The following is a 27550-nucleotide window of genomic DNA, read 5'->3' as shown; positions in this document are numbered from 1 at the left end:
TCTGCAGCTTAGTCTAGTTGCGCCACCGCTAGTCTTCCTTTCTGGCAAGGCATACACGTGGGCGCACCCACACAACTGCTCTAAGCTGCAGTCGGTTGTTGGAATGTCATTAATTATATGACTTGAGACCGGCATCAACCGCAACCGCAGACGTAGACGCAAAGGCCTCGCAAGGCTGCCCGCACGAGTACAACCAAAGCTGCATTTACCGCCAGCATCTGGCATCCGGCCCAATGCGGTTGCGCCAGCAAATAAAGTGAGGGTCAGTTGAATAACTTGCAAGGCTTTGCCTCAAGTTAAGTAAATGAAGGCTTTGCTTTGATGCTTTGACGTTTGACGAATTTTCTATTCTTTATTATTTGCTTACAAATGCTTACAGTGTTCTCTGTTTGACTGAGTGTGTACTTGCACTTTTTTAAATTTGTGGTTCATTTTAGTAGGCGACATTGTTAAGATCTCTGTTTTCACATATGCTTAGAAACATATATTTTTTGAGCATGTGTGTGTACCTCTGCCAAAATATTTTCGACTTATGATGCAGCACAAGTATTATAATTCTATTATTATGTATTCAAAGTGCAGAAAAGTCAAAGAACGAAGAACTTGCGTATATAAAAAGCCTGAAAAAGTCGAAAAATTTGCAGAGTGGTGATTGAGTTGCGTGAGTTTTATACAAAAACCGACTGACTTGGAAGACAATTTTAAATAATAGAAAATTTCACAAATTTTTTATATATATTTTTTTTTTTTTGTATTTTGGCTCGAATTCTACCAAAAATCGCTTTCCGAGTGCCTTGGAATTTTAAAGTGTATCTCTCCGCTTCAAAGCAAACAGTTAATAAGAATAATCTTTATTGCAATAATGTGCGCCTACTATTATTTAATGTGTTTCTCATTACGTAATATATGTGCATGCATATTTGGCACTGCTTTCGCTATTAAAAGTGACACTATATACAAGCAGCTAACAACTTAACAACCCATTACTAGACTCATTCGTTGCATGCAACAGCACTTAGATGGTGTTAAATGTGTGCACGTGTGTTGCCTGCTCGGCGCTTACGTCTCTGCTTGCGGCGCTGCGATAATTTTCATTTCCACACAGAAACTAATACCTGCCTGCTGTGATTGTTGCCTTTCATAGGCCAGTCGGTGTATCTGTGTGTATGTGTAAGTGTGTGTGTGTGCATAATTGTCGCATGCATTATTCATGTGCTATGCTTGACGATTGTGCTGGCTGGTGCATAGTTTCATCAACAAGATAACAGCTACGCTGCTCTCCACTTGTAGCCATAAAACTATTTCTTCCATAGTCTTTTCTCTCAGTCTAATCTCGGCTTGTAATGCATGACAGTTTTTCTGTTAGATAATTTATTCCGTTTAACACTTTCGTGTCAAGGGTTCAATTCTTTTTGTTATTTATTTAATTAAATATTCTTTTTTTTTCTGGGTTTGGAGAAAGCAAATTCTCAGCTCTGTCAATGCATTTGAGTTAAGTGTGTGTTGGATGGTGTACTTCGCAAACGCAAACGCAAGGAAAATGTGTATACATAAACACATAATTACATATTCGAAAAATATTGAAAAACTTTAAAAAATTTCGAGCGATAGTGTGTCTAATGAAATGAAAGGCTCCCCACTGCTTTCAGTGATTTATCGAATGTATAGGAAATGCTATATGTAGAAAAAATATACGAACAAAAAGCAAAAAACGCTAAGAACGTTGGCTTAAATTAACATCTGATCTTTATGCTCCTATGCTTTTGGTCTAAGCTATTGCTGCTCATTGTTGTCTGATAAGTACTAATTTTTTATTTTATTTTTTTTCAATGGTATTACTCGCTTTACACCCAAACATATCAGATTTAAAACTTTTTTCTATTAAAAGTGTTTTATCCGAAATTTACTTCTATATCAATATGGAAAATTGACACACGAAAGTATTTGTTATGCTTTTTAGAGATAACTCGACCTCAGCGCCACCTATGGAATTTTTAATATTTTTTATTATCTCGAATTTTCTACATGGTATTGAATTTGCATTTTTTGACGAGCATTTTTTAAGATAAGAGTATATTATAATATTATATATTCTCAGATTAAAAAAAAATTTTGTATGTACAATCAGCTCTTATTTATAAATTGTTTAACCGACCTACGGAACCATATATATTTCGACTATAAAAAATTGAATATTAAGCAAGCTCGAATCTATTATTATCTGCCGACTTAATTTCGATTTTGTCAATGCATTTGATAAATAAACTATGACAGATATAAGAGGATAGATTTGTTTTCAAAACTACCTACGCTCCAGCGCCACCTGTCGTTACGGAAGTGTAAGCACAGTAGCTTAAATGAAACATATTACTTATTTTCACTTGAAAGAGAAAGAACCAACAGAGCTTTCAATTTACATACCAACTAAGTTTATAATTCTGTTACAGATCTTTAAATAATTAAAAGACAAAAAGGGAAATTTTTATTATCTGGATTATCATTTCGGCGCGCAACTCAATTTACTTACCATATACGCCACATTAACCACCTAAGAATTGTATATGTATTTTCATATGTAAGTAATGTGAAGCGATTATTCTCTCAGTCACCCTACTTGCCTTCGCCGTATTTTAATCCGCAGCTTTCAGCATAATTACAACCAAAATTTTAAGTGTGTCAAATTTACTTTGATGCATTCTAAATTTACGAAATTTTCACTCGAACCGAGTAGCATAAAAGTTAATATGACTAGACGAGCGGGCACGTTATATAACACAAGCGAGCTGAAGCACATATGCGAAGCTTTTAACAGGGTTTTGGCTTGTGTTTATTTAATATGCTTGCGCGCGGAATTCATCCTTTGAAAATTTCTGTGTGTCACCAATAATGTGAGGGTGAAATTAAATTACGCAACTATATGGTAGCAGATACGCACAACGACGCTTTTGTGCGCTCACGTACAGTGTGTGGGAAAAAAGTAGGACTGGTATGCAAAAGTTAATTCATATAAAAAGGGGTTAAACACAAAGTTGTATTTCTCTTTATTATTATTATCTTAGATCCTGAATAGTTGAAGTGAAATGTAGTTAAAACTTTAAAATTATTTCTAAATGCAAATTAGTTTTTTAATGCTAAATTAAAGAGTATTAAAATTATAGTCTTTTAAGCAAAACATTTCCAAATGCGTGTCGTCAAAAATTAATAACTCAATTTTAAAATATTAGGTGTGATCAGAGACATGAAAAAATAAAAATATATTATATTTATTATAATAAAATATTTTTATTTTATTTTATAAAAGTAAAAACATAGCATTAATAACGTTACGACTTGATTTGGCAGAAGTTTAAATAAAAATTAAAATTTTTCAAAGTAATGACTATTTGTATTGTTCCAGATCCAACCGCATTTCCTTGCGGTGAGCAGCATTAATCATTGGCGGCTTATCTAAAATATTTAAAAAATAATTCTCAGAGAGACGCATTTGAAGTTTTACACAAATGTACCAGAGCGCCAGAGCACTCTTTGCAAGTAATCGAATAAGTCATAAAGTTATTGTCGAATTAATTTCAAATTGTCAGAGAATATTTCAAAGATATTATACTTGAAGTAAGTGCAAAATCGATAAATCGTTTTTTTCTTGTAATTTTGACTAGCCTTCACCGCTAAATAGTTCAGAATAAAATTTAGAAAAATAAGGTTTTCAATTTGTTACTTTTTTCAACACTGTCTCACAAGAGCAAGGAACTTTTCAAACAAGTTAGCGATTATGAGAAGATTCATGTAGCGCTAACCACTTGATTACATAAGTAAGCAAAATTTAGCAGCAACACACACTGTTACAAAACACAGCAGCAAGATAATGGCGACACAGCAGACTCGTTACAGTAGAGAAAATAACGAAATTAAATTAAAAATGTTGTGTTTATTTTTTTGCGTACCACGCCCGACGTTCCGCACCGCTCACCAACGCTTGAAACGATGCCTGAAAAAAGTCTGTAGTAGTAAAAATGGAAGAAGCACAATAGAAAGCGCCGTGGCAGAAAAGGCGGCAAAACTACGGCGGCAATATTTAAGCGCCGCTGCGTGTAGACTAAAGACAAATACCAACGCTGGCAATTAAAAGAGCCCAACATTAAAGGATACTTTACGCAACGCCAAGACGTTGAGCGGGAGACAAAACGAAGGCGAAACGAATTATGCGCCAGCAGTTAGACGCATTGTAGGCGAACGCACATGTTCACATGCAAACAGAAGTATGTGTGTATATGCGTGAATTTGGAAGTAGCATAATGCCACTCCGTTGAGCAGCGAGTGAGCGGCAGGCAAGCAAGCGATGCAAAGACAGCTGCCACAATGCGTTCACTGTTGCCAGTGCGTTGAGTTAATTGCCAAAATGTGGCGAAAAGTTTATGTTTAATTGAAAAATCAAAGCCTGCGCCATTTCAAATGCTTATTCTGTAATTTGGTGTGTCAAAATGGAATTCCGTGGGGTGCAACAGAATAAGGCAGTTGTCGAAATACATTGCATAATTTAAGACGCGCTAGCATTAAGAAAGCGCTCAACCGAATGAAATCGAGAGCAAACGTTGCTGCTGCTCACACCGCTGTTGCCAACGCAACGAAATATCAACGCAACTTGAAAGCGCCAAATTGCTTGCTATTTGTTGTTGCTATTTAGGATTCAATAAAATATATATATATATAAGCTTGAAAACGTTCACTTTCCATTAAATAAAAGTCTTTAAGGAAATAATTTGGTTTTGATAAAATGTTGTGTTTCTTATTTATTTTTATTTTTATAGCTTGTTTTTAGCAAGTGTTGTTGCTGCTTAAATTACCAGTTACTCCTTCTTTGGAAAGTATTCACAACTTTTGCTCACCATTTTGCAAATTTTTAGGTAAAGTTTCGTCTAAGCAGAGCAGCGCGCTTATGCCGCGGGCGTATTGGTACAGTCTCTTTTACGAAATATTGCTCATGCTTGACTTAAAATGCACGTGTGTATGAGTATGTGTAGATGGAAATTCCAAGCGCAATTTTTTTGGCCTTAGTTTTTGTTATCATATTTTATATTCCTAGCTTACTACACACAAGCAGCAACACATGGAGCCGCCTATGCGCTTTGGTTTATGCAACATGTGCTCAGAGCCACGCATATACATATATGTACACACATATACAGCACAAACGTTATAGAAATATATAACTCATTCGCTTTAGAAGCTTTATGTACACACGCTAGTATATAGTTACATATGTTGCCACTTGCGCGTTGCCTTGTGTTGTCTGTGAAACCAACTTCTGCTTAACAGCATATTACCAAACTTTTCTGCTTGGTTTTGTTTTTCTTTTGAAATTCGGTAGCTCCCAAATACATTTTGTTTGCTTTTATCAAGAAATTAAATTTTTATTTCATCTAATTTTGTTTTAGTGATTTCTTCCTCCTTCGTTGAAAATAAAAGGCATATATTTTTTTTCTGATATATAAAAATTACAAACTTTCTTAAAGTATCTCGTCTGTATATGTACACACATACTAATAAGCTTCCTGGCTGAATGACTTAAATAAAATATAAAAACAATTTCAGCCGAATTGTTAAGGGAGCCTCACATCTATTTTTTGGCAGATGAATACATATTTTCCTGAATAAAGTTGTGAAACCATACGCGTTAGTGGAAAAGTCTCTAGACATCCATATGCTATTAAACTCAATAGCTTAAAGGGTTACATGTGGGTTTCTTCGAGCAAAAATTAAACTATTTCAATAATTTTTTTTTTCATATAAAAATTTTTTTTATTTAATCTTTTTATTATTCTAAAGATATATATTTGATCAAGTTTTTGTGAAATTTTCAAAGCAAAATATTCAAAACTCGGTCATTACAACATCTATTTCCTGCAGTACCTCGGAAAAAAGTTGCTTCCGCGTTGACAACAGAACTTCTAACAGGATCATCAAAAATTAAAAGAAAACAAAAAAAACGTGTTTTAACGAGACCCTTAGCTAGGCATTAGGATGAGAAAAAACAAATAAAGTGGAAACTGTATTTTTGGCAGACGTTTTTACAAAAGGATGCAAATTTTGGTGAACACTTCTCGACGTGTTTTGTTTTTTAAATAATTGTAATTGAAAGTAGATAATTGTAATTAAATTCAAGAACTTGTAAAGAAAAATTTGAAGAACTGTGTAAAATTTCATTAAGATTCGTTAAGTAGTTCGCGAGAAATCTTTACAACCGACTTTGAAAATACAGTTTTGAGAAAAACGCGTTTAAAGTTTTGAGTGATTATACAGCTGACCTCGAGCGCGCAACTTTTCAAAGCTCTACCTGCAAAAGTTTTACTGGCATCAACTTGAGAATTTTGAACAATATTCTAGAGATGTTATAGAATGAAATAAAACAATAAACCTTATTGTTGTTTTTTGAAGCCTGAAGCCCATGTAACCCCATAAGAGGCTCGCGCTATACGCCAACAATTACGGATTGATTCAGTTATTAAAACGACGTGAAACGCTATTGAAGTGCAACACAGTTTTTTATTTAGACTTTAGAAAAAACTTTAGTAATATTATATAAGCAAGCGCATTCTTTGCAAGTGAAACGGTGCGCAATTTCTTGACTTGAGAAAAATGCGAAGTAATTTTTGTACAATTTTTTAATAAGAAAGAAAATCAAATGCGCTTAGAAATAAAAGTTTTATCAATTTTATCGACGTACGACTTTGCCACATCATTGGCTCATTAATTGTTGGAAATGTTGCTCCATGTCTAGTAATGCTGATTTCGTGTGAAGGCAACTGTGATAGCAACACGATTGAGATTATATTTTATAAATATTGCAGAGAATGACTCGCTCGAACAGACTCATAATTACAACTATTTATAAAATAACTTTCTTTTGAATATATTTCTCCACAATTAATGCGATTTGCTTATTTTTTTTTATAAAGGTTGCCTTAGCGATAGCATACGCGACAAACATTGATAAAAAATACATTAAAGCCTCTTCTTCTTCATACAAGTATCCTCCACGCTGTTGTCTTTTGAACTAAGTACGGGGTAAAACCCCAATCAAACCAGTTGCAATTTACTTACAACACGCACATTTCCCATCATGACCACCCCAAAATCGATCAACAAAAAAAAAAAAACAACAACAAAAGCAAAAACGCAAAAAAATAAAAGAAAAGTAAGAAAATGAAAAAAAGATGAAAGCAAAAGCGGGGGCAGAAGGCAAACCCACTTGAAACACCTTAGAACGCCAGCATTGCGTGCGAGCGTCAGTGAAAATGTCATTTCATTGCTACAATTTACCCACCTGATAATCTAGATTAGTGCCACTCTACATAAGCTTTGAATGCCGCATTTTCATGGAATTCCTTTCAATCGTTTCGTGTCTTTGTTTGTTTTTTTGTTTTTTTTTTTACTTTTTGTGCTTCTGTTTCGAATGTCATGCAATTAATTTAATGACCGCGATGGGGTGAGTGGTGGCAGGGCGAAATGTTTTATGAAGCATTAAAGCAAAAGAGTTACAATTAACGACGAAACGCAAAGCGTTTAAACAGTGTTGTCGCAGCTATTTCGGCTTTTGTCGAATTTCGGTTGGGCGAACAAAATTAATTTTTTATTAGTCGAGTTTGGGGCAACACAAAGCCAATTAAAGTTTAATTTAGTGTGGAAAAATGAGGGCGATAGTGAAAATTGACATCAAAGTATACATTAAATTGGGAAGTACTTTCAAGGAGCAGGTAGTTTATGCTTGGTTGCGCGCATATTCAATTAAAGTATGTAATTTGATATGTTAAGGCGTGTAATAATGACAATGTTAATAGTAGTTCATTTGTTTTTTCTATGCCTACTCTAATGACGCCTATCTCAAGTGCTCAGTAACAAATACAATCGTTATCGGCAATGCTTTGCTATTGGAAATTAAACATGACTTTGTTGCTTGGGAAATTTAATCAAAACTATGCACCTCTAGTAGCTTCTTAAGTTATACATAAATATAACATTAAATATAAAATAACTATATTACAGTTAGTGCACACTAGTACACTTAGTTACAAATCTGAGTAGCATACATTTAGGCTGATAATATATAATATTATACAAAATTATTTTTAATGCACATTTACATACATATTTTATGAAGATTTTTTGCACATAAATTCAGCTTAGTTACGTTACACAGTAAAGGCATAAATAATGAAGAGTATTCACGACTGCTACCGAATTACTAAATCTACTTTCAAAGCATATTTTGATTTAGTGCTTACGGCAACAATAAATTAGTAGTGATTATGCTTATGTCAAAACGGTTTTTTATGATACTTTGCTTATATTTATGGCATATTGGTAGAGAGTAATGTAAGCGCGATAACATAGCGCAGAGAACTTTCATTTTGTGTGCGTGCGTGCTTTCTTGTTTACTGCGGCGCTTAAAGCTTGTACTGCTATACGTCAGTTTGCTGAGCATAAGCTTAGTATAAGCAGTGAATATTAAAGCGTCTTACATATATAATATAATATATTTAATTTTCTTGCAAAATATATTTAAGCAGCCAGCGCTTTATGATAAATACAGAAATCCTTTTAAAGTGAAAATTTGTTTACAGACTTAAAAAAAATAATTCAACTAAAACCATTTTACTTTAGTGAACACAATAAAGCACCCGAATGCTTGTTTACATTTCGAACGCGCAAGCGTTTTTAAAAACAAAGCGATTTTTTTCGGCAGCTAAAATATTTATGCGCGAGCTTTACGAATATACCAATAAAGCTTACAACTGTCACACTCTCACACATATGTACATATATGTTGCTCTACAGACTTGTAGCGGCTCCAGGCGCAAATAGTGCACACCTTTAGCCACTTTCATAGCCTCTCGCGCCAACTTGTTTATTTCTTTTAATGTTTTGCTGTTATAGTTTTGCTATTATTTTTCGTATATTTCTCTTATGGCGCTATTATTTTTGGCATTTTATCGCTGGCAAACGTAGTCTGCTTGTCTTTATTGTTATTTTGGTTGCGACCGCTTGCAGCGCACTGGGGAAAAGTTATTATTCAAGTTTGTTTGCAGACTTTTAGGCGTCATACGTGCTGCTCACAAATACAAACGCCACTGTGCTCCCTTTCACAAACACATATACTCACATTTAATGTTTCAATGGCGCATATACGAGCACTTATATATTCTGCAATAAGTTTGTGTTGGAATTGGGTTGCGCATTTTATCTTCACATACACACACACACACACACGAGCTTAAGTGGAAATTATGCAGAAATTATAAAACTTTACTGTCGCTATTTGCGTGGTTGTGTGCGTGTGCTTGCAACTTTCGGCTGCGCAGCTGCAATGCTCATATAATTCTTACATAACGCGCATAAAGTTTCGAAGTGGATAAAATATCACCGATTTCTTCTTTAATAAATGGTCTAAGGAAGTTTTTGGTTATGTCAAGCAAAATATTAAGTTTACGCACAAATTTCCTGGTTACAGCAAGTATTTATTAATATAGCGAAAATTTTAAAGAGCTTATCATATTTTTGGTTTGACTTTTACTGCAAACGTACGTTTGAAAAGTTCCAAAGTTGAACTTCAGCTGCATAATAAAATATTTGCAATAATTTTTTGGTAATTTTTCACACATAAAAACGTAAAAAATTATGCTCACTCTTAATTCTAGAAAATATCCTTAAAGTATTGTTATAATTTAAGTAAGAAACGATTGTGTTACTTTTTCGTTTTTGACTCGGCTTTAACATTCGTCGCTGCCGCACAACAATGGCAAATTAATGATAATGATTTTAAGTGCAAAATGCTGGCAGCCCATAGAGACAACAGTGTATTCTTTTGTTAATTCGCTTTATGCTTCAAATTTCCTGTTGTTCTTTCCATTCTAACTTATTCCATTCAGTGTAATGTGCCGTCATTGTTCGCTGCATTGTTTGTGCGCCTAAAAGCCCGTAACGCCGCTCCACGCATCTCCACTGCCGCCTGCATACTCAGATAGCCTGCCACACACACACACATGCTAGCATGCAAATTTGACCAATACACTCACATACATATATGCCTGCGCGCTCACACGCTGCTCCAAAGTGGCATCATCCTGTGCTTTTGTTGCAAAGTCGTGTGTTCTTCTTTTTTTAGCAAGCTTTTAAGGCTGCGGGTGCACGTGCCTTGTTTGCCTATGTTGCTGCGCATATTTACTATCATTAACATAGTTTTTGTTGTTGTTACTTTGCACTTGCTTTTGTTAAAATTATGTTCATATAAGTTAGTCTACACACCAGATTTGCATTGTGGGCCATTGTTTTTCCTTTTTCTCGTTTTTCATGCTTTTTTACTGATTTTTTTGTTTTTTTTTTCGTAAAGTGTGTCATTCGGCTTCTATTGTCTGCTTAAGCGTTGCGTGCAAGGACACAAATTAACAAAGTATGCGTTGACAATTATTTGTAGTTGCTCTTGGGTTCGGATATGTGCTCGCGAAGCTTTGATGCTAGTCGCTAATGTGTTTGGTTTATGCGATCATTATCTTAGTAAATTAAGTTCGTTTTTCTATTATATATGTACTCGTACTTATTATTTTGAGGTTATGTATTCTAGTAGAAGAAAAGCGGCTTAGCTATATTTCTCATGGCGATATGCGAGGCTCTACTTTTGTTTTCATGTTTCAGAAATTCTTTGCCTCCGTTAGATGGCGCCATAGTAAAACTTGTGAGTACATATTTATGGTGTAATGCAGCACATATTCGAAGTGTAAATGAGCAGTACACAGCTAAGTGTTCCCAAAAGTGAATGACTACCTAAACTTATACAAATGGCTTTCAATTTAAAAAAAAGCAGGATTTCTCGCCTTATTTTCGACGTTATTTTGGGCTCGTTGGGCTCGTAAGCAAAAAAATTTCTTTTTGCTCCGAAAAGCGAGCAACTTTTTCTTTAATACTCAAATCAAAGTAACGCAACAAAATTTCGTTAATATCATGTACGTTCTTTTGTGCTTTTTAAAGAATGACTAATCTAAATAAGTTTATACGTTTTTACTGCTTTGTGCCTCCTTTTTAGGGTAATGTTCGGAAGCAAAATGTGAAATACTTGTATGATATATGTATAGAAGAGTAGCAAATTAAGAGTAAAGCGAACCATTTTGTGTTTATTATACCCTGAACAGACCTTAGACCTTATAAAAAAATGTGCATAAATGTTCACTGGCCGAGCTGAGTTGACTTAGCCATGTCCGGTTTTTGTTTGTGTATAAATGAACTAGTCCCTACGTTTTTGAGATATCGCTCTGAAATTTTGCACATGTTCTTTTCTTTTTAAGAAGTTGCTTATTTGTTCGAATCGTCGTTATCGGATCACGATAGCTCTTAGCTGCCATGCAAACTGAACGATCCTAATGAAGTCATTGTATGAAAAACTTTTTTGTTTGACAAGATATCTACACAAAATTTAACGCAGATTATTTTCCAAGACAAAGCCACAATCTTCGAACAAATTGTTCAAATCGGATGACTATAGCATATAGCTGCCAAACAAACTGATTGATCAAAATCAAGTGTTTGAATGTAAATTTGTTTATTTGTGGAGAGTATTAAGGTTTTTTTGGGTTTTCTCTGTAAAATATGTGTAAATATTTTAAATTGTGCAAGTCCGATGAACAAAAGAGACATTTTATGCGTTTATGTATAGTGTTCTGACGCAAAAAAAACAAACAAAAAAAATTGAAAGCTGACTGACAATTATTGTACTGAGTGCACATTTTTTATTGCAGTTGTTGAGATTTAGAAATTTTAGATTTAAAAATCATTTTTAGTAGAAAAATAGTAAGTGCATATCCTAAACTAAATACTATAAACACAAATAAACATTTGAGAAATACAAAATCGAGTTAGTAATATCAATATAGAAAAGCGAAACTAACACACACTATAAAAATTCAAAAAGTTGAATACTTAAACTATAAATATATGCATAAGTGTGCATGCACAATGTATAATATTTTGCACGCAAGTGTCATTTCGTGAATTTGCATAAAATGTGCAAAAATCTAGATTATTCAAAGCATTACATGGGCTCTAATCAACTATGCACAACGCCAACAACAACAGTAGCCGCTCCTAAAACAGCCACAGCGCGCACTTCATGTGGACATGAAAATGTGCGTGTGTGAGTGCACTCAATAAAAATGCAAAATTTGCCAAGCAATCAAAGCGTGAAACTATAAACTAAACTGACAGGCTGCAGCAACGTATATTAAATATTTGTGTATGTGTGTGTGTATGCGTGTGCCAATGAAAGTCCTGCAACAATGTTGTTTTCGGGTTTTCCACCAAATCTTTTCTGGTTACAAAATTAAAATTCCTGTGTGTTCGCTTGTATGAACTTCCGATGCGCACCTGTGCATGTGTTGCTATGTGTGTGCCGATACATATACCCGTTTTTATATTAATATAATCGTGAAGTCCTTTCGCGGGTGGGGGGAAATTTTGGTGAAGGCGACATTTGGAGCATAAATGTCAGCCGCAGACTACTCACTGTCAATCTTACCGAAACACATACACACACATAAATACACCAACATATTATAATCACATGTTTCCATGTTAGCATAGCCCTTGGTCAATTTCTTGCATTCATCAGCATTCAAAAACCCACAAAAAAAAGGAACGACAAATTGATGAAAATGCAACCATTGCGCTGCCATTGACAGCAACAGTGGCCGTTGGGCCTACCGTTGCTCTGCCGGACTGTGCGTAAAGGTGTGCATGTAAGCGAATAAATTTCATGAAGTATGCTCTTTGTTGGAGTTGCAGTTGTTGTTGCCACAGCTGGAGGTTTGCATGCATGCCGATGTGATTTCGGTACATCTGTGTATGTGTGTGTGTGTGCCGGTACGCTTTTGTCTGCAATCAGCGTAGCCACACAATTTCGGCAAGTCGGCATGCTCTCAACGTTGTTGCAAGCAACAGCAAACGCACTCACCTAAAAGTGCACCAGCATGTATGAGCATGCATTAAATGTATGCCTATGTATATGTGTGTGTATGTGTGTAATTCGTATTATCGACAACATGCACATTTGTCAGCTGCGCCAACTTTTTTTGAAGCACTCTATATCCATCACTTTCCACGCCCTTACCCGTCCCGTCCTCTCTCCATTAACTGTTATCCATTTTAAGAGAGTGGAACTATGTTGAATTCGGCTACCATCAGGATATCCTGTACAAAGCGATTTACAAATGAAATCATTCAACAATTGAGGAAAAAGGAAATTCCATTTTAACGGTATTGTCATTCGAAATGATATAAATTGTACAGCTATGAGCTGGATATAAAAATATATAACAAATGGCTGTATGTGTTTGTGAGTGCAGCTTACATCGGTCATCGGTTGACCAGTTTGTTGTTGGGTCGTTGGCAGCATTAATGAATTGCCAGTGAATTTTTGCCAAAATCATTGCATCCATACTAGTCGGTTGATCGAACGATTGCAGTGATTGGTTGCGGTTCATTGTAATTGCCAGTTGCCCCAGCTGCCATAGAGATTTTGTATACTCTTTGGTTATTTGCATTTTTATAATGAATTCAGTCGAAGTTGTGTGCAATGTAAACCAAATTCGACAACTTTTCGAAGCATTGCAGCAGGTGACGTTGACCTGTAGAACTAAATTAATTAATCAGTAGAAAATTGGGGATTGTTATGACTAGACTTTCGCAACGCTATCACTACTCAAACAAATATATAATACTTGTTTTATTTTCGGCTGTTCCTAAATTATTAACTGAACGAATATTAATTCATGGCATATGATTACTAAATTAAATTTCGAAATTCCTGGGCCAATTGCTGGGTGTAGAGCATTTAAGAACACGCAATTAATTTTATATAAAATACTAAGCAAAAGGCCGGGAAATTATGTACGATAATTAATAGTTTCACATAGGGCAGACACCATTCAGGTAAGTTTGCAAGAGAAAAGCACAAAAAGTGAGCTTTACATGAGAAAACAATAAAAAAGAAAGTATAAGCCGTGGTTCAAATAATTTTTTCATATTCATAACCTATAATCGGCCTTTTCAGTATTTAGTTTATAAAGCTTCACAAAAGCTCCTTGTTAAAAAGCTCTAATCACATGTTTTGAACGACCAAAAAAGCGCAGTAATGAAAAATTCAAAAGCATAGCTTAACATGCAAATAGGCGCGACACTTGTAGCCGAATTTTGAAAATATAAGAAAAATTTTAAAAACAACATTGTAAGAAATTACGAAATACTTTTTATGAACTTAATTTTCAAATAATTCAAAAAGGTCACATGGCCTTCAACAGACAATTGTTTCTAGTCGCTTGGGAGTCTAAAGAGTACCTTCAGCATTGTTCGTACGCTAAAATGTGTCTATATTTTAAGAAACTCAAGCAAATCGAAAACATGTGGCGATGAAAAAACAATCAAAATGTTTTAAATCAAATTTCAGATTTAGTAAAAGCTCCGAAAAAAAATATTATCAAAACGCACTCTAGGCACTTAAATTAAGCCTTCAGTTGCAGCGCATAGAACCTGCATTGGCTGTGTATATACATATATAGACATATGGGTTTAGAGATACAACAAAAAAGGCGCCAACGTGCTGTGACGGTAAATCTTTCGCACCTATTTGTGTAAGCGTATTGATGCGTGTTCAGGTATTGCTTGCCTACATTTAGGCGTTGACAATGGCAAACTTTCGGCGCACAGAACGGATATCTTTGCTATTGTGCTGTAGTGTGAAAATGCAAAACTTTTTATCGACGTGCGCAATCTCAAAGCAGGTGTCGATGTGTAGTTAAAGACAGCAGGGTACGGCTTGTGTGTGTGCGTGAGAAATAATCTGCTAATTTTACAACGTGTAATGCGGAAAGTAAGACAAAGAAAACACAAACTTATACAAATACTCATCGAACGCTTGTTATGGGCATAAAACTTGGGAATTTGAGAAATTGTAAGCGCGCTTGAATTGCTTGACAATAATACCGAAAGTGGATTTAGTGGGAAAATTAACTTTCTTTACGTATGTAGGCGTCAATGCAACTTGCCTTACAAATTAAGAGGTTGCTGTTATAATTACTTTCGTTGCGCCACTTGTGAATTGCTTGTTGTTAAAAGTATTTTAGCAAAGAAAATAAGAAAAGTTATATAATTGAAATAAAAGCAAAAACCACAAAAATTTGCTGCAAATTATTGTTTCATTTAACTATTGACTGTACTAATCTCGAACGAGTAATCTCAGCAAGATTTAGTTCTATGAAATAGTCAGCAGCGAGTTTAAAAAACATAAGCTTCTGGTATGTCTGGTAGTTGTGTCATAATTCTGCCATTACGGTAAAGTTCACGGAATTCTAAACAATTTTTAAAAGCTAGGCGAGAGTACATAAATTTACTCATATTTCCAACAGCCTCTGTATATTTTAAACTTTAAACATTTTATTTTTACTAAGTAACTCTAACAACTGCTGCGGTTGCTATATTTTGTGCAGCTGCCAGTATGTCAGATTTAATGACAGTTGTAGTCAAACCATTGGAAATTATTTTTAGTACAATTTATGGCAACTTTAAATAAGAATCCGCACAAGTTGACAACCTAGGGCGAAAGGTAAATTAAATTTTATATAATTGGTCGCCAAAATCGAAACTGATAGTTGATCGTAATTTGTGTCATACTTCTCTCTGAGGCGGAAAGAAGTGACGATGGCATGCCCAATTGTTGATTTCATATATTTGAGTTTGACATTGTTGTTGTTGTATTGCATCAGCTCCATTCAAGAAATATTTCTGATAAATTGCGTATGAGCTTGACATATTGACTTCAGCGCGAAATATCGAACACATTTATATTTGCTGCCATGCGATTTATATATATGAGATCCCAATATACATCAAGACCAAAAAGTTTCCGGAAATAGTTATTTTTTCGCTATTCGCTGTTTGGTTCATCATTAATTCGTTCCAACGGGACAGATGGTCATTAATGATTATTATTTGAGTGTTTCGAGGCGTTTGCGCGTTAACATCCGTCATAAATGTCGCACCGAGCTGTAGTTGTGAACGATTTTAAGACCATAAACTCGTTCATATTTTGAAGGCGAAAAATTAAATATTGATGAAGATTCAAAATTTTTCGTTTTATTTACAATTTCCAGAAACTTTCTGGTCTTAATGTACATATACCAAATTTGAAGGCAAATATGTTTTTAAAAAGTATTTTGACACCAAGATCAACTGTCGTATGGATGTTTGTTCCGAATAGTTAAGTTAAATAGATCTAAATGCAGTCAGATACACCATACAGAGCAAAATTCTGCAAAAGTCGTTTACTTTTGGCTAATTTCTTTGGCTATAATCATAACTTTACTTGTCGGAATTCTTCACAACACTCTATGTCCGCAGGTTGCCCCAAAACACTTAGAAAAAAGTAAATGAAGCCATTAACTGTCTGTAAAATAAATTTTCAATTAAAATATTATATATTTTCTCAATTACGTCGATCCTCAAATATTAGAGCATGAAGTAAACCTTAAACCCAGCATAAATTATAAATTCCTCGTTTTGCTTTCTTTACTTAGTTCTCTGCTAAAAAAAATTGTAATATTTCATAGTTATTTAAAAATTCGCAAATACATTTCATGATTGCTATACAAATATATGGAATTATTTACTGATTGCTGAGGTAATCAAAGCACGCACACACGCACTGTGAAATAGTATCTCCAACTTTAATTCATTCCTCTATCTACTCTATCGCTATCATACACAAATCCAAATCTATTTTCCAGCTATCAGTGCGTTATTGCATTTTCGCATAAACATTGTATTTGCATTTAGAATTATGTCATGTTAACGAGAAAACAAACACAAAATTGCAATTTTAAATTTGCCCAATAGGCAATCCGAAGGCCGAGAGGCCGAGTGAATTTTTGCATTTCAAATGCAATGAGAACGTACGTGTGTGTGTGTGTGAGTGTGTGTTTGACAAAGCTATGAGTTAACCACAAATTCAATTTTCTTGTCCAACACAGATATCTGATCGACAACAAAATATACTTTGAGGACGGAAGGGCGGCAGAGAAAGATATGCGGTCACGCATACATACACACATATAACATATGTCTACGACAAGTGAAGCAATTTGTTTGCTTCTGACACATCATGCAATGACATACGGCAGACAGAGATTGATGCATTAAAGGCAATTCAACAGTAAATTTCACTTGAGCTAAGTCAGAAAACGTTTTTGGAAGAAAATAGTTGTTACAACTGTAATGACAATATCACATATAGAAGCCGACTTTTAGCAACTGTTCTAAAATCTTTACTACCCTTCAATGAGGATTTTATAATTAAAAAATATATAAAAATATTTTCATAATTTGCTTTTTTTTTTGTAATAAATTAACCTCAACACCTACCCCTTTTCAATTTGCAGATGACGCCGCTGCAATGAGGACGATCCGTTAGCGGCATTGACTATGGGACCAGAGGCATGGGCGTGTGTGCGGACCCTGGGTCTTACCGGTGGTGTCAGGCATTAAGCCGGTCGCGATCATCGTTCGCCACAAACAACAACAACTACAACAATAACGATTGTTACACGACAACAACACAAAATTCGAACAATATCAACCAGCTGGCGATTTCACAGCAAACTGTAACAACAAAAACAATAACAATTTCGAAATCACTTGCAAACCGCAAATCAACGAAAATCCCAACAATTGATGAAAATACAAAAATCAACCAAAGCAGCAGAGAGCAGGCATACAACAAGTGGGCGAGCAGCAGTTGCCGAAGCAACAACAACACTAAAAACAGCAACAGCATAAATCGATTGCAGCAAACTCATCAGTTTATCATATTGCTGCTGGTTTTGCTGTTGCAAACCACACATGCAAACATACCAGGTGAGTTTTGTGGTAGGCAAAAGCCAAATATTTTTTTGTTTCTGTATAAAATACCAAAATTCGTAAGGCTAATATAAAGACAAAATTTAAAAATTGATAATTTTTTTTTCAAAAATACATAATTTTTTTCTTTAACAAAAATTATTGCATCTAAATATTTATTAGCTTTAGTACTAAAGTACTAAACTTTGCTTTTCCACCAAATCAAATACTCATTCGAGGCATGTGTGAGGGTGTTCATACTAACTTTGAACACCCTCACTCCTACAGCATTCCTAGGCGCTTCAGAGCATAGCCATAATAAGTGCGTTGTTGTTGTCCGTTTAATACAAAAATTCTGTAATTTACTTGAACGCAACAAATTCCGCAGGCCGCCGGCTAGTAGATACCGTTAACATATATAAAAGCGCAATGCAGCTCCTCAAGCTCCCAGCGCTCCCATTGCAATCAAAAGGTTGTCCGGTTGACAATCGGAGTGGAGATTTGCAAACAGAAAAAGTGGCAGCCGAAGCCGAAGCGGCTGAATGAAAATAGCAAAAGCCGCAAAACAAAAGCTGCGAAAGAGCCAAACCGACAAAAAATGGAGCCACATACAAAAGCAGCGCGCCGCTATGCAACGGTCAGGCAGGTGGATTGCGGCAGCTGAATTTTAATTGAATTCCAAGCAATGCTGTGTCAGCAGCGCAGAAAAAAGGGAAAGACAAACAACAGGATATTGCATTTGCGCGACGCTGGAGCTGTTTATTGTTGTTGTGAATGCAGACCCTTCTACACGGCAGTTTATGCAGGCGAATGTGCGGAAGTGTGTGTGTGTGTGTGTGGGTAGATTGTTTATTCGCTTGGTGATTGAATGCTCTCTTGCCGGACGTGTCAAGTGTATATGCCGCGTCCATAAAATGAACACCGAAAAACTGCTTCCGATTTGCAAGAGCAGTTTGCAGTTTGTATACAAGTGTACGCACTTCCAGAAGTAGAAGCGATAATTTCTCCACATCTCTTCAACATCAAAATAAAATACAACAATAAAATTGATATACATATAGGCGGTAAAATTAATTGAGTCAAGTACATATAACTCCAAAACCACAGCTTTTGCTGGGCTTTCAAGTGAAATATGTTAAATATACTCAGCCGTTTGTGTTGTTCAAGTGAGTGAGAAATCATTAACAGACGGCACATCGACAAACAGGCGCTGTGGAAGCAGCTAACCGAAGATGTCACAGAGTTGATCAGAATCCGCATTTAGCATTTTGGAATCACTTTATAAGTTATTTTGATGATATATCCATCACTTTCCACGCCCTTACCCGTCCCGTCCTCTCTCCATTAACTGTTATCCATTTTAAGAGAGTGGAACTATGTTGAATTCGGCTACCATCAGGATATCCTGTACAAAGCGATTTACAAATGAAATCATTCAACAATTGAGGAAAAAGGAAATTCCATTTTAACGGTATTGTCATTCGAAATGATATAAATTGTACAGCTATGAGCTGGATATAAAAATATATAACAAATGGCTGTATGTGTTTGTGAGTGCAGCTTACATCGGTCATCGGTTGACCAGTTTGTTGTTGGGTCGTTGGCAGCATTAATGAATTGCCAGTGAATTTTTGCCAAAATCATTGCATCCATACTAGTCGGTTGATCGAACGATTGCAGTGATTGGTTGCGGTTCATTGTAATTGCCAGTTGCCCCAGCTGCCATAGAGATTTTGTATACTCTTTGGTTATTTACATTTTTATAATGAATTCAGTCCAAGTTGTGTGCAATGTAAGCCAAATTCGACAACTTTTCGAAGCATTGCAGCAGGTGACGTTGACCTGTAGAGCTAAATTATTTAATCAGTAGAAAATTGGGGATTGTTATGACTAGACTTGTGCAACGCTATCACTACTCAATCAAATATATTATACTTGTTTTATTTTCGGCTGTTCCTAAATTATTAATTGAAAGAATATCAATTCATGGCATATGATTACCAAAATCAATTTCGAAATTGCTGCGCCAATTGCTGGGAGTAGAGTATTTAAGAAAACATAATGCTAAAAACAAATAGTTTTATATAAAATACTAAGCAAAAGGCCGGGAAATTATGTACGATAATTAATAGTTTCACATAGGGTAAACACCATTCAGATAAGTTTGCATGAGAAAAGCACAAAAAGTGAGCTTTACATGAGAAAACAATAAATAAGAAAGTATAAGCCGTGGTTCAAATAATTTTTTCATATTCATAACCTATAATCGGCCTTTTCAGTATTTAGTTTATAAAGCTTCACAAAAGCTCCTTGTTAAAAAGCTCTAATCACATGTTTTGAACACTTGGAGCCGAATTTTGAAAATATAAAAAAATTTTAGAAACAAAATTATAAGAAATTACGAAATACTTTTTATGAACTTAATTTTCAAATAATTCAAAAAGGTCACATGGCCTTCAACAGACAATTGTTTCTAGTCGCTTGGGAGTCTAAAGAGTACCTTCAGCATTGTTCGTACGCTAAAATGTGTCTAAGTGTGGAATCACTTTATAAGTTATTTTGATGATTGACTTGAATTTTTCTCAATTAACATTAACCGACTGATTGTCCATACCTCTAAAAATACTTTCAAATATTCCCCTAACGATTAGAGTCAAAAATAGGTGATATCGACAGGTCACTCAGTTTTCCAAACTTGACTCTACCTGAGATCTTTTTGCGCAGCGATATGAAAGCCAAGTGTACCCTGCAATGTTCGGACCATTGATGAACTCAAGGTAAACATGCGTCTAGAACTCATTACTATTCTGGTGAAAGTGATCCAAAAAAGATAAAAAAGACAAGAAAAAGAGCGTTAAAATGTTTACTTAATTAATATTGAATTAAAGAAGTTATACAAATTCCTCAATAGGTCCAAATAAAATCACATTATCTCAAGTTGAATGGCGTACCCTGTATTTAACAGCCAAAATCAATCATTTATGCGAGTTGAAATTTTTTTCCAAGTTGTTGCCATACTTTAAATGTTAATATATATAATAGTTTGTATATATTTTTGTGTTAAAAAATATTTAATACTCAGTAAGAAGGCATTAATATTAATATAATATATAATATTGAAATTATATGGAGAATGCTTTGTTAAGAATTTCAAAAATGTTCCATTTCTTTGAAGCCAAAGTTGGCGTTTTCTGTCAAAATCAAACACGCGCAAGTAGAAAATACAATGAGGCTCATCCACACACGCGTCGAATAAAAGCGCTTTCGAACTAACGGTATGAGATCAATGGCACGTCATAAATCAAAATAATGTCCTTTGAAAAGAAAAAGCGCAAACTGAAAGCGAGGAAATTGAGGGCTGCAGGAAAGCCAAACAAAAAAAAAAAAAATTAAAACGAAAACGAAGCTAAAAGCAAAGAACTACGGATGGGCTGATAACAAACAAAGAAATGGCGCTGAAAGAGAGATGAATAGCCACCACGACATAGGCGGTCAACGATATATTCCCGCAATCAGCCGGCGACGGGCCGCCGAGCAACGCATTTACCAAACTTTACGACGGGCCGCCGAGCAACGCATTTACCAAACTCACACTGCCTTGCCGCCGCTATGCAAACACTTTACTTATCATTGACGTTAACAAAGTTAAGGCGATATCGGCGGTTGTGTTGTTATGGCCACTGACTGCACGAAGAAGGCGCGCACACAAGTATCGCTGCTAAGAAGTGATGCGTAAAGCAGAGGCGAAGGCGCGACAAGTTGGCTGTACATGAAAGAGGAAATGCCGCTACACAAACGCATAGTTGCATACAAACACATACACATTTGTGAGCGCTTGTCAGCAATTGCCGTCGCCGCTATGAGTGTGTGTGTGTGTGGCATCGTTATGTCATTGTTGCTGCTTGCCCTTATGTTAATAACGTCATTGATAACATTAAGGCTAACGATGACAATCAGTAAATTGGCCGTGCCACCAATACGCCGTTATTGTAGTAGGAATAAACTAAATTAACAAATGACAGTGCAACGAGTAACGGTAATACTTCTTGATACTTGAAAATGTGAAAGCACACCAAGTTTTAAATGTAATACTCATTAGGTAACCCTGTATTTATATGTATGTATGTATTAATATACACTAAAAATGCAAAAAAGCACAGTTAATAGAAATAATGCCTCCAGCATATTATGAAATATTAATTTCTGTATTTGCGCTCATCTAAGCCATAGATATTAAATTTTTGCCCACCAACAAACAAATACGTTGTAAGAATGTTCAGATGACCAATACTTTTTTTGGCTTGTTCTCTGAAGTGTCCTGCCACTCTTCGCATTTATTAAATACGTCACTCACACTTGACAAGCGCTGATTGAACTTTTGCAAATAAATATATACGCATTTATCACTCTCACGATGCTGACAAATACCGTTACTTGGCGTCGACTTCCATGTCAAGCATTGATCAATGTCCGGTGATAAGCGCCCAAGCATATTTTCCATGTTCTGCACTTTTTCTTCTGCCGCCCTTGTGAAATAAATCAACTTCCATTACCGGAGTCGTAAATTGTATAGCATAAAGGAAATGTTTTAAGTGTAGGTCATTAGTTGAGAAGTGCCATTGCAACAACTTCACACGCCTTCAAAATAGATTATGAAATATTTTGTGTAATTTTTTTATTTTTGAAAAAACTCTTCAAGTAAGAAAATTTTGTGAAATAAATGGTATTATGTTTGAATAAAAGTGGCACGCCCCTTGATCAGCTAAACAAGTAAAAAGCTCTTTACATTTGGCTAATAGATCGTTTAATGCATCACTTTGTTGCTTCTCCAGCATATTGCAGCGCAGTGAGCTTTTTGCTTTAAACGAGTAATAATTTGAGCTTTGAGCTTTCATTATTTTTTGCAATAACTTTCTTAATGACGATATTTTGTGAATGAAATTCAAGCGTTCACAGCTTACAGAATATGAATTTTGACAGCTAGAAGAGGTGAGAAATTTCTCGATATCGTCTTATAAGAGAGACAACAACAATTTAGTTGCTATGCACTTCATCAAAGTTTTTGCTCTTTCTGTATGCGTGCATATTTATTATTTATATTTATATACATACATATATCTTGCCGAAAGTCATCAAAAGCTGAAGCAACATTTTACTATCGCATGATACAAATTCCTGGAATTCCATTTACAGAGTGTCATTAGGACTGTTATTGTCTAGTATAACAGCTCAATCATAATTAAAAATTATTTCGGAAATAGCAGAAAATATTTACGAATAATTAATTTATCAAAGTTAATATTCAGTAAAATTAAGACCAAGGCAGACTGAGGCAAGTTCGCTGACGCGTTAAATATCACTTAACGTGATTACAACTATCTCATAAACTACCGTTCATCCCCATACTGCTTAATTATGGTGAACGGTAAAGTTGATTTGTTGTTAAACTAGCAAAAAGCGCAAATGTTGCCAGCCTGTTGACATTATAAAATTTACATAAATTCTTTCCAACTGCTGCGGCAATCGTGGCAATAACAACAACAACTACATTAATAGATAAAACGAGGTGGACCCGACAGTTTAACATTTTACGGTGGCAGCACACACGTTTACATAGTAGGAAAATGCGCCATGTTAAATCCTCCCCGTAATCATGTTGCCCACACTAGATAATTAAAAATCGCCGTTGGCACACAGGTTGACTTTTGTGTGGTCAAAATCGAGGCGGATTTTACCTTGTAGCTTTTAATAGTTTAATGAGTTGTTGTGTTAGTTCTTTTTTACATAAAATGCGTTCTGCTAAAAAAATTTGAAACTCCGCCCTGTGTGAAAGTCTGTGCGTAATTTACACATGTAACCAAATTAAGCTGTAAAAGCAATTTTATGGTAAGTTTATAATTTTTTTCTATTATGTTTTTTTTTTTAATTTGAAATCCAAATACTATATCTAATTTCGCTTTGCCTTCAATTAAGGCGCTTAATTACGCGCATTTTAATAACAGCTTTTGTGTTGAAAGCTTTTAGAAGTTTTTCAAATGCGGTTTTTCATACTCTACTGTTTTTCTTTCTCTTTGTATTTAAAATTATTAAAAAATATATATATTATATTATTAATTAGGCGCCTTAACGCAAAACTGCTTTAAAAATTGTAAATATTTCTTAAACAGACAATAAAATTACTGCCATTACAGCTAATTGTTATATTTGCTTTGTTAGGTCAAAATCAATAAATTCTAGGTCGCGGTGCATACCTCATTTCCTTGCTAGTTCAACATCGCAAAATCTGAAAATTCAGTGCTTGAGGATAATTGTCTGATTCTTAATAAAGTAAGTGCTCCTCAGGAAATCTTAAAGCGCCTCCTTAAAGCTTTTTAATGTTTGAAACTTTCGCTATACTGCCGTAGCCTAAACATCACAATCAACATTAAAGAAAGCTTCGTATAGTATGCACTAATTTCAAAAGAAACTAAAATAGCTTTAATTTTATGAAATTCCTCCCTAAATTTACCTTATTACGTAAGCTAATTTTATATTAGCAAAGTTTTTATAAACTTTTGCATTTATTTTCTGATTTAGCATAAAGCAGGAAAAAAAGTTTGTTTATGCGCCGCCTTTGAATGCACATTTACCGACACCTTTCTTCGGCAAAAATTTTCATAATCCCTTTCTCATAACTTTTCCTACGTAAGCCTTTGGCGCTGTGCTTGTTTTTTTTACGCCCGCCGCTGCCACGGAATTAATGCGCAACAACAACATTCGCATTTATTTGTTCTGGTTTGTTTCGTGCTATTCGCTTAGTTTTGCAACGCGCTCGTTTAAGTCGAAAAGTTTTCCTAACGCGCCATAATTTAATTACAAACAATTGGCAAGGAAAACGATGGCAACCAACTATTTATGTACAGCCAAGTAATGGCGAAAAGAACAAGCAACAATGCCGCAGCCAATAACAAATGCTCATAAATTAGGCGACGCGAAAAGGTGTTTGGTTGTTCGGTTGTTTGGGTTGCTGCGAAAGTGCTGCGTTGCCGGTGTGGTGGGGGTGTCGCTTCAATTACGGTTTTGTGCAGTTGGCAGTGAAATGTCAAAAGGGGGCATACGACCGGAAATTAAGGCAATTCATTTCGCTTTTTAAACTTCACACCGAACTGAGCCTGCAAAATGCGACTGAATGCCTCAACGCCCTGCCCGAAACTGCGACATATCGACATGTAGACTTTTTATGAAACAACCATGCAACATGCGACGTCGAATATATATCATTTCGTTTGGCTATGCGTACAAAAATTGGCTGCGAAAATAGCGGCGCGTTAGCGTAATTGCATTTGCTAAATATGCCGCGCACGCGTTGGACAAGAACGGCCAACGAGCAGTCAATTCAAACAAAATGTTAACTCAATATATGACAGCTTCCCCCACACAGCCGTGGTACAGCGTTGGTTTTGCGCCCTCTGACCGGAATAAAGTTTACACAAAATATTTCCACTCATTGCCGTCGCGCCGATTCGCTCGGCCAGTATTGTTGGCCACAGCTGTCGCAAGATAATGTAATATTCTTGTAAATTTTGCCAAATTTATTTTCGTTCGACCATTTCGTGGCACATGAAATTGACAAATGTCGCTAATGAAAACTTTTGATGAAATGTTTGTAAATTTCCCAGCCTGTCGAAATTACATGAGTTATTGTGTTTGTATGTATGTAGGCTGCCATTATATCGGCCCTAATTTGGCTCGCGTTCACGCCAAACAGTATACAATACTTAATTAACTGTAATTTGTTGTGAAAATAGATTTATTTGCTGCAATGCTATTTGTATGCGTTCGAACAGCATCGCGTAGGGTAAGTCTACTTTTCGGAGCGCAAAATTTTAATGTTACAAATGGAACATTGGAGAAATGTACAACATGTTGTAGAATTTACACCACTCGGTCTCAACATAACAAACATCTAAGTTTTTGTGTTTCCTTCGGTATTAGAGTGTTAACGCAGCGTTTAATCCCCACAGTTCGGCAGTTTAATGGCCCAGCTTTTGGGAAATTTCTGATCTGTTTGGGTATTCCTGAATTTGTTTTAGGCAACGAGTTTTTACGCAACATATAATGTATAGAATAACTGTATGATGAGCTGGATGCCACAGTGAGCTAGGGCACTGAGTGTGACTCATTGAATAAGCAGGATCAAACCATATTTAAAATTATAGAATACATAAAATAATTTTCTCTAGCTGATATTGAGTTTGATTTATTGCATTCAAAATAAAAAAATACTACTCACAAAATCCATCCGAAGGCGGCTCATGACTTATAAAATAATTGTTTCACCACCCAACCTATTTTGAGGAGACCTTTAAACAAAATTTAAATTCATAGACTGCCTTAGTAACGATGCATATTTTATTGAATTGGTTACGGAAAAGTTTTAAATTGCCAAAAAATTGTATTTCAAAACCAGCAGCTTGAAAAAAAATTTTCACAACCCTTAATTACTTAATATGGATTACATTAGTTTTCATCACATTTAAATATCTTTAACTAATCACTGCCACATTAACAGCGTGTATTTCTTTAATTATATATAGTTATTTAATGTACAAATATTTAAATTTAAATAACTTTATTTACAATTAATTTGTAGTAGTTGTGCAATTTTAATTCGAGTACAGCTTTTATGTACACAACTGGTTAATGTGAGCCTACAAACCTACATCTAAAATAAACAGAAATGCATTTAAGCGCACTCATGTATTTAAATGAATGCCAACAATAAATAAATGTGACTCACATGTCATTAAATCGGAAATTCATTCAGCTAAAAAAGCATTTAAAAAGCAGACATCAGCAGTTTGACCACTGCAAATACTGATTGTAGCTCCCTGCGCCAGAACTAGTTAGGAAAAATTAACTAGAAAGGAAGTATTAGGTCCAGCATGCACTAAAGATATTTGTTGGAAAAAATAATAAAATAAATGATTGTGTTTATATAACTGAAAGAAGCAACTTTGCTTCACACTAGTTCTCGTCTTCACTATTTCAAACTAGTATCAGCCCAGTACACTTTCGTTCAAACTCTGACAGTAGACGTTTCTTAGCAGTACGACAAGTAAGTAAAAATACCATACGATTTTGCAAAAGGGTCGAGACTAGTTCCATAGTGGACTTATGCTAGTTTAAAGCTTATGCAGAGTCAGCTCACTTGACTGCAGGGTTGTAATGCAATTACCTAGGTACAAGTAGGCCAACACTCGCTGGCTGCCTGGCATGTCATTAAAATTAAGTAGAAAATTTATCTTTTTGGCTGATGAAAGGTTAAATGTCAGCATATTCAAATTGTATTTAAATATCAACTGACACATTTTCATAAACCAGTATACGAGTATGCCAATGAACAAAACCGAAATTGCAGCGTGCGTGCTTTCGAATGTATAACGAACAGCCACAGCGAAATGCCAATGCAGGCGAATAAGCGGCAATTTAGTGAACAATTAAATATTCATACACAGTGCAATAAATGCATATGACCCAAATAGCTTTAGATAAAAGTAGTGAAAGTCAATATATCAGCTAAAGAATACAGACATATATGGAAAGCTCAATTGCACTGCGATCTGTGATTTTTAATTCGCTC

General features: G+C 35.2%; 1 protein-coding gene across 5 annotated transcripts in view; it reads left to right on the top strand.

The window, feature by feature from the left end:
* tutl (immunoglobulin superfamily member turtle) overlaps positions 1 to 27550 on the top strand; it is a 114946-nt gene that overhangs the window by 21478 nt on the left and 65918 nt on the right. For all 5 annotated transcript variants that reach the window (XM_036369264.2, XM_036369263.2, XM_036369266.2 and 2 more), the window contains exon 3: positions 17472 to 17946. In XM_036369264.2, the coding sequence (XP_036225157.2) occupies positions 17529 to 17946 (418 nt within the window). In that variant the 5' untranslated portion in view covers positions 17472 to 17528. The remainder of the gene's footprint in view (positions 1 to 17471; positions 17947 to 27550) is intronic.

The sequence above is a fragment of the Bactrocera oleae genome, chromosome 3, assembly GCF_042242935.1.
Source record: "Bactrocera oleae isolate idBacOlea1 chromosome 3, idBacOlea1, whole genome shotgun sequence".
NCBI lineage: Eukaryota > Metazoa > Arthropoda > Insecta > Diptera > Tephritidae > Bactrocera > Bactrocera oleae.
Note: the sequence above shows the minus strand (reverse complement) of the source record. Positions and strands in the feature narration are given on the sequence as shown.